Source organism: Aptenodytes forsteri, unplaced genomic scaffold, assembly GCF_000699145.1.
Source record: "Aptenodytes forsteri isolate BGI_AS27 unplaced genomic scaffold, ASM69914v1 Scaffold97, whole genome shotgun sequence".
Lineage (NCBI taxonomy): Eukaryota > Metazoa > Chordata > Aves > Sphenisciformes > Spheniscidae > Aptenodytes > Aptenodytes forsteri.
Window position 1 is genome coordinate 479,678 of NW_008795036.1, and position 12,220 is coordinate 491,897.

Here is a 12,220-nt window from a genome sequence, read left to right on the forward strand (position 1 = left end):
TCCCAGCTTCTCGCTGGCAGGGCATGAGAAGCTGAAAAGTCCTTGACTAGTGTAAGCACTGCTCAGCAACAACTAAAACATCGGTGCGTTATCAACATTGTTCTCGTACTAAATCCAAAACACAGCACTAACTAGGAAGAAAATTAACTTTATCCCAGCCAAAACCAGGACAATGGGTAAGAGTTCTATGTAAGTGTCCTACTATGCCCATAACATTAATTTTTTATTCTTTTTGTTCAGCGTTTATCTGTGTACCTAAGCAAAATGCACTTTTGATATTAAAAAAGGTGTAATGGTAGTTAAGACAGATGGCACCCAATCATTTCAGGCTTTTAAGCAAAGGAAATAACATGTTTGCAATACATATAGCTAAGTTAATTATTATTAAAATAATTTGTTTTGAATTTCTAATCCCTCTGAAATTTAATAGCTAAAGTATCTTGTGATAAACGTCTAGCAGATTGCATTTAGTAATTAATAAATTGATATACAGTATGTGCTTTTTAGCAGGCTGCCATCTGTTCCTTCCCCTCACTGGGGACAACACTTATCCAGTAATTGCCACACAGTCAGGGTGGTATAAACAGACACAGTTTAGAACCTCGAATATTTTTATTTTAATTTGTAATAATGCTACTGATTTGTTTTAATGCATTTTAATATGACTGCAGAAGCTTGATGGTGATTAACACCCTGGATAGGAGGTAACATCACATCTTTTAGCATATTTCTATAATGGTGTGTGACTTAGAAAGATTTAAGTGCTGATACCATCACGTGGCTTGTCACTGAGTATCACTTTAGCTTCAAATAGCCCTATTTATTTCTGTTGAGCTCCTACTCCCTGTAGGTAAAATTAACACTGAACTAAACCTTGCAAGAATTACTGTGTTTTCACCAAAGGTTCGGCGAGGCAGAGGCAAAGGGCCTGAATATTCAGGCCTTCTGTTGCTGAAAACTTACTCTAAGCAGGGGTTTCAGAGGGGCTGGAGCTTGCTCAGAGGGATGCTGGAGCCAGGGGCACAGAAGGACAGATTCCTCCTGCCTCTTGTGCAGGACAACAGAGAGCAAATGAGGGCAGGTTCATCTCATGCAGCCTGAAAGGGCCTGCAGAACAGCATTCAGCATGTTCATGAAACTGTGGGACACCTCCCTTGGCATCTGGTGACTTTCTTGTCCTTTCCGTTTTCCACCATCATCTATTCATACATAACTTCCCTGGTGGTTACTCTGAAGTTGTTGTGTCTTCCTGCGGAGAAAAAGGAGTTAGCTGCATTTGAAGCAAGACAGTGGAGTGAATGGGTATTCGAGTTCTCCAACCAGAAGGTCCGGCAGTGTAGAAGCTGACCCAGCTCTTGCAGTATGCCAGCTTTCCCCACCATTATCCATGTGTCGTGGTTTAATCTCAGTCAGCAACTAAGCACCACGCAGCCGCTCGCTCACTCCCCCCCACCCGGTGGGATGGGGGAGAGAATTGGAAGAGCACAAGTGAGAAAAAAAACCTCGTGGGTTGAGATAAAAACAGTTTAATAATTGAAATAAAATAATAATAATAATATGATGATAATAATAATAATACACAAAGCAAGTGATGCCCAGTGCAGTTGCTCACCACCTGCCGACCGATGCCCAGCCAGTCCCCGAGCAGCGGCCCCCCCGGCCAGCTTTCCCCAGTTTATGTGCCGCGCATGACGTCACATGGTATGGAATGTCCCTTTGGCCAGTTTGGCTGTGCCCCCTCCCAGCTTCTTGTGCACCTCCAGCCTTCTCAGTCAGTAGAACATGAGCTGTCCTGGCTGTGCCCCCTCCCAGCTTCTTGTGCACCTCCAGCCTTCTCAGTCGGTAGACCATGGAAAACTAAATGTCCTTGGCTAGTGTAAACACTACCTAGCAACAACTAAAACATCGGTGCGTTATCAACTTTGTTCTCATCCTAAATCCAAAACACAGCACTGTACCAGCTACTAGAAAGGAAATTAACTCTATCCCTGCCGAAACCAGGACACCATGGTGTCATATGCATAGAAGCTAAACAGAAGTTATAGTTGTCGAAGGTGTAAAATACCTAGCGCATAACAAGGGTAGTGGTGGTAGCACTCCCTCAAGTCCTTTGTTTAAAAGTGCACACGCTACCGTTACCATAACCACCGGGCAAACGTATTGCATTGGCTGGGTTGTGATTAGGGTATCAAACTTTGAACTCCCCTCCTCCAGGCACCTCACTCATAAGCAGACCGGGCATCCTTGTGTTAAACCTGTAATGCCCATTCTTGTCTTTTTCAAGACACCGCTTGCCAAGAATTTGGGACAGCTAAGAGTAGTTGTTGCACTTGTTTTAAATATATACTTTATGACAAAAGAGCAAGTTTGCACCTTTGTTTTAAATTACAGGCACAATCTGGATTTTAACTAAGTGTGTCATTAAAGTTGCCCTAAAAATTAATGGAAGAGAGGATAAGTCACTGAACTGTTGAGCCCGTAATGTGTGATGCTGTGGACTGGGGTATTTTGAAAGGAATTTCCAGTGCCAGCTGTACTGAGCGAATCACAGTCTAATCACAGGGGGTTTCTTCTGTACTTTAGGGTGCAGAAGGGGATTTGCTGTGGCCCTTCCTATTTTGCCAAACTCTTTTTGAGATTAGTTGCTCCCATGGGATAGCACTTCAGTAAAAATCACTATACTCCCAAAACAGATAGGAATTGGTTTTCAGAGAGGCTTTCCCAGACAAGGGAATCCTTATTCCACCCATACATGGCTACTGAGTAGTTGCAGCTCTCCACAAGCTCCTCCTGCTTCACTGGGAAGAGCAATAAATACATACATACAGCAGAGCTCCCTTTCCAGGCCATGCCTTGGGGCAGGCCAAACTTCACCTTGACACAGACTGATGCTTTTGCTTCAGATGTGATTGAAAGCCCTCAGCAGAAACCCAGCCATATTACCATTGTAGGAACACACAGATGAGTTGCCGAAGGAAGCAATTTATTGCTGGCCAATTCCTCTAGAGCTACTGTCCATTTGCAGGCTCCTACCCTGCAGCTCCTAAGATAGAGCTGGCCATCTTCTGCAGAGGAATAATGATTCGAGGAGAAGTGGTAGGGAGCACTGCAGTTTAGAGAGACAACTGGGAGTCACAGATCCCATCCTTGTGCCTCATTTCTTTTGAAGGACAGAGTATTAATGAGGTGCTGCCCTGAAACATGAAAGGAAGCTGAAAAGAGAGGGAAAATCAGCTTTCACTCAACATGAAATTAAGATGTCAAAGAACAGAATTAATCAAGATACCAATGAAAGTGAGGAGAAGAAATTCTGTAATCATCTATACATCAACATTAAAAGCCTGCATAATAAACAAGAGGAGTTGAATTGCTCATTTAGGAGCATATTTTGACCTAATTGATATTACTGAAACCTGCTGGGAAGATCTGATTGATTGGAATATTAAAATTAATGGCTATAGCCTATTTAGGAACAATCAAATGTGGGGGAGAAAGGAGAGGGGAGAGACAATTTGCCAAGGGATGCATTGCCTATTTGGAAACATTTGCACCAGAGAAACTTATGCTCTCAAATATTAATGGATTAACTTATTTTAACAGCACACAAGTGGGGTACTGAAAATGGCTGCTACCAATTCAGGCTGAAAACAGCATTTATCTATTCTGTATTGGTGGGAAAAGCTGCATTTTCTTCAAGGACTTCAGTCTAAATTATAAGCAGTGTCTCATGCTGCTAGTATTAAAACATCATGCAGCTACTAATGAAAGAAGCTTCTGAAAATTATAGATGACTATCGCCTAACTTGGAAATGTTGCATCAATACACATTCATCTGTATTACACCTCATCCTGACAGGTGAAAATTATTAGTACCTGAGGTGCAGGTGTTCTTGACTTGCACATATTTATTATATGCAAACAAAATAAAGTACAGATAAATAATTCTATATACATGAGGTCCAGCAAGTTCTGATCAAGAAAAAAAGGCCACACTTTTTCTAAAACAAACCTGATTTTAAAAGGTAGAGAAAGCAATTTTAGGGGGGGAGGAAAGGAGAGAGAGAGTTTACACTGAATAGCATATAGAAACAATGAACAAGTAGTTGTGGACTACTTGTTTATGAAAATGAAAAGGTGCCGGGGCATTCACAGGGAGCAGAACTAAAGCCGGTGAGGAAGGGTGTGCATGTGTGCGTGCGTGCGTGTATGTGTTGCTTCTTTAGCTCCATTACAAAATTGAAATGCTAATAGTGCAACGAAAGTGCTCTGTAAAACATTCTGGTTGTATTTGTAGTCAAGTCAGATAGTATATATAGGACATGATGAAATATTTTCCATGCTAGCAGTACTGCAGCATGGAATATCCTAAGATAGAGCTGGATATTAAGCACCAAATGTTGACGACAGGTGTTTTGTAACCAGCAGGTCTGGCTGGTTTGCACCTGAAAGCTTTAAAAATGGGTGGTAAAGAATTCTCTGGGCTGACGATGACTTTTTTCGTCTCTTTTTCTTCGGTAGAACAATGAGAAATAATGTACAAATATTTTGAGAAAAGATAAATGTGATGATTGGGCGGGCTACAGCCTCTCATTCTGGCATCCATCAGAAGCAAAGCAGTGGAATAGAAGGTGGAAGAATCAACTGAATACAGAATTAAGGGAGGGGAATATATTTAAAGTCAGTCATCATGGGTTCACGGAAAACCTTTATTCAGAAACTTACCTTTTTTTTTAACTTATTTTTCCATGAAAGGCATTTGTACAACAGAACATTTTATTTAAGCATACCACCTCAAAACCATAACCTTTCTCAGTCAAAGGCAATCCCTCATACAAGTCTAAGTAACTAGAGGGCACAACATCCACACAGTGCACATCTAATGTGCAAAGATATTGCCAATCAATGGGCCGTTAAATGTTAAGGAATCGTTACAAAATGAGTGTGTTTCTAGGGACGGTTCTTGGCCTCGTGACCCCTTCCACTGGTGACCTGGGAGCGAATCAGTCAGTACTGATCAGGTCTGGACGACAGATGACAGGTCACTGAGCTAACAGTATGCACAAGCACGTGGGATTTTAATGTCTGAGGACAGGGTTATATGTAGCGAGTCCAGGGTCTAGGCGATTTTTCCTGGATGTCAGCCTCTCTCCTACAGACTGATGAACCTGAAAAGGACTCATTGGGGAATAAGGTGGATAATAAAGTGAATGTGAATAATAATGGTCAGTGCAGAAAAATGGTCAAAAATTATGATTGTTGGATGTTTTAACTGAAGAATATCATAGACGGTATTTGGCTTTGACGACCTCTTCTGGAACACTCTGTCCAGCTCTTGTACATGTAACTCCGGAGGGTGTTAACGTGCTGGGGAAGGGCGTTGAGGGTCATAAGAACAGCAAAAGAAGTGGAAATGCCATGAATGAAAGCCATGAGCAGTGCCATTTGTTTAACGTTCAAACTGTGGGGGGTCATTTATTGGCATGGAAAAGTGAAACCTGATACTAAAGGACACTTTAGGATGCCAAACACAGGCATAGGAATGTGGTATGTAGAAAGAAGGAAAAATCAAATAAGATGTACATTTGTAAAGATAAAAGCAAATGACCCCTACTGCAGCTTAAGAGTGGTGATAGAATTTCTACAGTGGGAATTTCATAATAAAGTTTGATATGTATTAATCTTTGAAAAATGCACACCATGCATTAGAAAAGTTAATGTGAGAGGCTCACCTGCACAATTCTTCGTGTAAGCCCAGACCCACAGGTAGGAGGGAGAGATTCCCTTCAGCCAAGTTCCAGGAAAATAGGAAGGACTCTTGTGGATTTGTTATATGTATAATCTTTGAAAAATGCACACCATGCATTAGAAAAGTTAATGTGAGAGGCTCACCTGCACAATTCTTCGTGTAAGCCCAGACCCACAGGTAGGAGGGAGAGATTCCCTTCAGCCAAGTTCCAGGAAAATAGGAAGGACTCTTGTGGATTTCTTTTTCCTATTTACATTTAGATAATGTAAATGCAGCTTTTTAATTGGTGGTGTTTGATTAGCTGTTGCTACAGCACATACAGCTGCTATGAGAAAGAGAATCACTTTGATCTCTGTCCATCCGACAGCCTTGTGTAGTCAGTGTTACACCACCATGATACTGCGCTACGTTAAATGGTTCTCGACTCTCTCTGCAGATTTCTGTGGTTGTTTTCCTGCTTTTCAAATGTCTCTCTCTCCTTTATGGCTTCGTTAAAATAAAAAATAGGAGTGACTAATGGTAGTGAAACATTAAGAGTATAGTTATATTTCTCTTTTACTTGGTGAAGAGTTTTGATGTCCATGTCAACAATAAGTTCGGTGCAGATGTTTCTAGGATCAGAATATTTGAGATATTAATTTTACTTTTTAGGGGACATAGCATTTCTACCAGTTTCTTGTTAAAATGACTTTTTTCTTTTAGTCTTGTACAACTAATCAGAGTAATCTGGAAAATATACCACAGCGTGTATGAGATAAGAGCACAGTCTAATCCCATCGTCGGAAAGAGAAAGGGGAAAAAATGCAAGCAGTAACCTTGCATAAGGATATGTGTAATTAAAAACTGTCAAAGAAAATAGCATTCACATCCCCATTACCTAATATTCAAGGACATTAAAAGGCACAGGGTTTACACGTTATCAGTGCCAATTAAGATTAAATGTGACTGGGACACATGTCAATGCCGGTTGTGTGTCTGGTGGGGTGAGAACAAATACAAATCACTGAAATAAGAATAAAGGAAGAGTCAATCAATGAAGCACTAGTGTTTTCAGGGATGCCCTCTTGTCACTGGTTCTACCAAGTTCCAATTGCCTGATTTTGAAAAAGGGAGCACTATTAATGTTAATAGCTTCAGTATATGATAACTTCCTGTTGACAATATACCTGAAGGCAAATGGATTTAGGTAAGCAAAATCAGAGCTTAATAAGAAAGTCATGCTTTCTGTTAACAATACCTTATTTTTTTTAGAGTATGAAGGATCTGGGACAGAAGTTCAGAGAAAACACTCAAAATGTGGAGTTTGCAAATATAGGGCTGAGTGTGATGAAGATGCAGAAAATGTTGGGTAAGTAATAAGTTTTCCTTAGCAATATCAGTGAACAAAAAGGGGAAGAAATATATAAAAAAAAGAAAAAATATGTGATCATCTGCTTGACTATGTTTGTTCCTACTAATTGAAGCTTTGATGCTGTCCAATAATAATGTGTTTGACGTGTCTGTAAAGAACAAACCATCTGCAGTTGCAAGGTAAAGGGAGAAAACAACAAAGAGGTATACTGGAGAACCTTTATCAAATATTTTTCAAACAAAGGACCTTGATTTGTTTTATCTTGGCAACAAAAAACCCAAAACCAAACAGGAATGCAAAATAAGTACTGATAATTCATCTCTGAGATTGTTTTCCTATGTTCTGCTTGTTCATAAAGTATTCTAGGCAGTTGTTTCCATTAGTGCAAAGCTTGGATGTAAACATGAAGTTGAAGTGGGGACCTGAGCCAGTCACTCCTTCCAAACTCACTGTGCCACTTGACCTCCCGCATGCACCCAGGGGAAAACTGATGAAAAATACCAGTCGCTTGTCAGAGCTCAAAACGACTGATCAAGAAACAAGAGGATTAAAGACCATCCATAATGCACAAGCAGATGCACCAAATTTCCCTACTCAGGATACTTGATGCTTAGAGTATACCTGGCTGTCCAGGCTTTCTGTAGGTGGCTGTCAGAAGGGGCAGAGACATCATGGAGGAAAGGGCTCCTTTAGACAGCCCCGTGAGGCGTTAAGGTTTGTTGGGAGGTAAAAGAAGTCCCATCTAATTGATGGGGCTTTGTTTTCCCACAGCCGCTGTCCTGGCAGTGGCCACCAGTATGGAAGAAGCTCAACTAGGGTCTGGGCTCATGGCAGGTACTGGGAACGCAGCTGCAGAGGCAGCGCGTGAAGGTGTTCGAGAGATGTGCAAATGGTACGTTTTTGTGTACATGGAGGGAACAGCATCTCAGAATAACAGTGCCTGAACACTGTTAATTGGGGGAAGCACTGCTCCCTTCATAGTGTACAAGGGAAACCAAAATGGTAGTAGTACTCATGATTACTAGTATGATACTTCACATTTCATAAAATGTCATAGTACTGAAGTAGGCTTGCTCTTCTGTGGAGAGATAAATGAGCTGTAGCTGTTTTTTATAATACTAATAATTTTCTGCGGAGAGATAAATGAGCTGTGGCTGTTTTTTATAATACTAATAATTTTCTGCAATATTGCCTTGGTCTGTTTCCTTTATGACTGGCAAGATGGGTATAGATTTGTTTGTTATATGCACTGAGATGTGCTCTTGGCTTTGGAAAATAAATCCTGAGGCATTCAACTTCAGTAAAAGCTTGCCTATTCATTCTATACTTGTAGAGTTGGCATTCCTGCAGCTAGGTAGTATCGAGAGTTAGGATAAAGTTGAGGAAAGCGCAAGATTTATTCCCTACATCCTACTCACATAAAATGAAGCCATGCTCCCTCTTCTTGACAACGGGAGGAGAGCGCTCTTTTGCCTCTAAGATGTCTTTAATTAGTCCTCATTAAAAAAATATGTGGAAGCAAAAATTTTTATGTGGAAAATACTCAAAAGTTAGAAAATATTCCCATGAGGGTTGGTTACAAGCTATCAGATAATTTTTTCAATTTTGTCAGTTTTCCAACGTAAATAATTTAACTTCATTTTTTTTGCCCAGTACCTTTGACCATTATAATAGGCTTTAGTGATATTCACTGTCTGTTTAGACTTAGATTACATCGGGCTCTGTTAACATAGATTGCCTTCACAAGGTTAATTTTGACAAGTCACACAGAAAGTCACAGACTTGCTTAAATAGAAGTTAAAAGTTGGCTTCTTTTTTTTTCCTAAAATCAAAACAGTTATTTACCTGGCAGAAACAAGATGGGATTGAAATCTTCTGTTTGGGAAACTCTAGTAGAGCACCCCATAAGAATGCTTTTTACATCTTATTTTTACTCCCTTTCCTGTTGGGTTTCAACATGTTTTTTAACCTCATAAAATTATATCATGATAGATAAAATTATTGGCAGCACAAGTACCTTTCATCAGACTTGTATAAACACTGCTAGGTTCATATTATTATTTAATTCAATTTTGCACCATATTACAACCACTATCACGCCTAGTTCTAGCAAATCACACAAACACCCTAATTTCATAAGAATATTCTGTCTTGAATTTCCTTTTTAAAGCATGAGAATGGCCACCGTAACTTTTTTGGGTAGTGGGGTAAAGTTTACTGAACCACAAACAAAAAGTACATTTAGTTCCATTCAAGTAGACTTCTTAGGCCTGGATAGCCCTTGCTTGCACTCTGTGATGTTAAAACACTTTATTAAGTGAACCACGTGATTACAGAAGGCATTTTAAGAGGCTTTTGCTTCATGATAGTAACTGAATGAGTTAGCTGAACTGTCTCCTAATGTTGAGAGTCCATATTCAATCTCAAGCCATATTCATGAGATGCTGTCTAATATTTACAGTAAATATACAATTACGCATTTTTCATCCTCTTTTCCAAACCGTGCAATCTGAGACCTTACAAACATCAGCTCCTTCTGCTCCGAGCGCTCTTGAGAAGCAAAACGGTATCTGTACGCCTGTTTTATGAATAGAGAAACTAAGTTATGGATAAAATGATTAGTGAATTGGTGGAAGGGGAGACATCCATGCCACAAAGTGTTGAGTGGTTTGAGGTAAATGAGCTGTCATTAATGAGAAATCTCAGGACGTGCCAACAGGTCAGCCACAACAGCCTGGACCACAGAATAGGCAGATTTTCCCCCAATAACGGAAAGATCCTCCTTAAGACAGTTTTATTCCATACGGACTGTGGTTCGTCTTTTGGGCCTGGAAAGACGTGGGAGTCCTATGCAAAAAATGATGGCACCTGATAGTTTCAGTGAAAACTGTAGGATGATTCTTGCAACAAAGAAGCAGGAGCAAGATCACTTGGCATTTCCTGATTTTTAGAGTTGGACTTGCTGATGTCTCAGCAAGTCCTTTCTTCTCAGAGGTGGACAGTGATAGCGTGAGGGGCAACAGGCACATGTCGGAGCGCCTGTCTGATTTGACATAATGGAAAATGTTTCCACCATGAGGGTGGTCGGACACTAGAACAAGGTGTCTGGTGAGGCAGTGGAGTTTCCATCCATGGAGGTGGTCTGGACTTGATCAGACACAGCCCTGGGCCAACTTTCAGCAGGGGCTTGGACTAGATGACCTCTACCCATCCATTCAAGCCTAAATTATTCTGTGATTCTGTGTAGTTACCGAATCTTGGTGCTTTTTAAAAGCAAATTTAAACAAGTTCAGCTGTACACAGCTGAGATGCACTCCATATTACAAGATAGTGGTTTTAATTTTTTGTTGCTCTTAAATTGTATTTTCCCCTTTGAAAAACTTAGGCATTTTTAGTTTTCGTGCTTGGCATTAAAGCATTATGGCTGTCTCTGATCAAAGTTGCTACATATGCTTTTATTACACTAGATCACACATAGTCTGAAGAATTCAGGCTTTGCACAGAGTTTTAGATCTGTATCTTCATTTTGTTTGATTTCTCAGAAACATTATCTATCTAAACCAGAAGTGGTTACAATGCATAGTAAATTGAATGCAAAAATATAAACAACTTTATAATTTCCACTGCCTCTGCAAAAATTTTCAACGTTGATTTTAAGTGGACTGATTGAGACAAAGAAGTGAAGTCTGAGGAGACGGTTGTCATAAACAGCATACTTTTAGAAAATTAATGTTCAACTGTATGCAAATCAGTACTTTATTTCTTTATATAAATGCAAAAAGGAATCAGGTTGAGGAAGCATCACAGAAATATATTTCTCCATATTTTTTTTCTTTTCTCATACAACTTAGAAGTTTTTTAAAGAGTTGTTGGTTTATGGGCAGGCTTTTCAAGAGCATAGAAAATCACTTGTGGATGCACTAGTCTAAAGTTGCATAAAGGTGTACTATGCCATATTGTCCATACAGTGCTTTGCTGCAGGTCTGTGGTAACAGGATGCAGACAACAGGTTTCACATGGATTGGCTGTGATTTTTTTTCCCCGCTAGTGACAAAACTGAAACACAGTTGTATATGTCATGGGAAAAGCTGCTGCCTGAGACCGATCGGTCAGTACCTCCCTTTCTACCCTGCCCATCAAAACGTCTCTCTGGCTGGAACCTTCCTCCGCTGTGTTGAAAAGGCAACGTATTACGCACAATGGTGCAAAACGTGTAGCAAGGGAGTGAAAAAGGACACGTGAGGTTGGTAAATTTAAACCTTTCTGTGGGAAACTGGCCAGCAGCCTGAAGACATAGGAGTATGAGGGTAGTGTGTGCTTTCTGCTGGAATTTTGAATTGGAAATGAAGTCGGGTTGCGAAGTGGAGATGGAGGCGGCAGCACAAAGCTCGGGGCCACCTAGAGCTGATGGGGTAAATCCTGTAGGGCACCAACCCAAACACATATGGTTTGCTGTTGATATACTCTGGGGTAACCAGACTGCAGTTTTTTTGTAGTACACACTGGACTTTTCAGTTATACTGATTGTTCATGTGAGAGAGAGAAACAGACCATCCTATCAGTACACAATCAGAAGATGGTATACCGATAATATTGAAACACTTAAAATAATACAGTATGAATGCAAAACAAATGAAAACAGATGTGCTTGTAAAATCATTTTCATCAGTGTAGTACTTAAATCAACTCTTTCGTCAATGAAGGCAGTGTATATAAATATTTGTAATACTGTTGTGTCTATTAAGGACTCCAAGCGATTTTTTTTTTTAAACTCAGATAAATAATGTTCAATGTAATTATTTAGAAAGCTTCTAAACAACATGATGCCTTAGCTTACTGCATATGAATGAAACTGAAATTATTATTTACAGGCCTTTGAGAGCTGAATAACTTTTTTTTTCTTTTTTTTTCTTTTTTTTCTTTTTTCTACAATAGCCACTTGCAACACTGGCAAAGAAACTGTAACATAAACTTACTTGTGGTTTGGGGTTTTTTTATATTGTGATTAGAAAGGTGGGCTCTTAAGTATATATATTTCTTCATAAGACTTCCATTTTCAAATGGTCTCAATTTCCGTATGTTTTTTTAAGGCTTCTTACTATTATCTGGTCATTTTTTCCATA

General features: G+C 39.8%; 1 protein-coding gene across 1 annotated transcript in view; it reads left to right on the forward strand.

Moving 5' to 3' along the window:
* The window catches only part of TMEFF1 (transmembrane protein with EGF like and two follistatin like domains 1), a 55,663-nt gene that overhangs the window by 21,828 nt on the left and 21,615 nt on the right, over positions 1-12,220 (forward strand). The window contains exon 5 of the mRNA XM_009276681.2: positions 6,998-7,094. Within this exon, the coding sequence (XP_009274956.1) occupies positions 6,998-7,094 (97 nt within the window). The remainder of the gene's footprint in view (positions 1-6,997; positions 7,095-12,220) is intronic.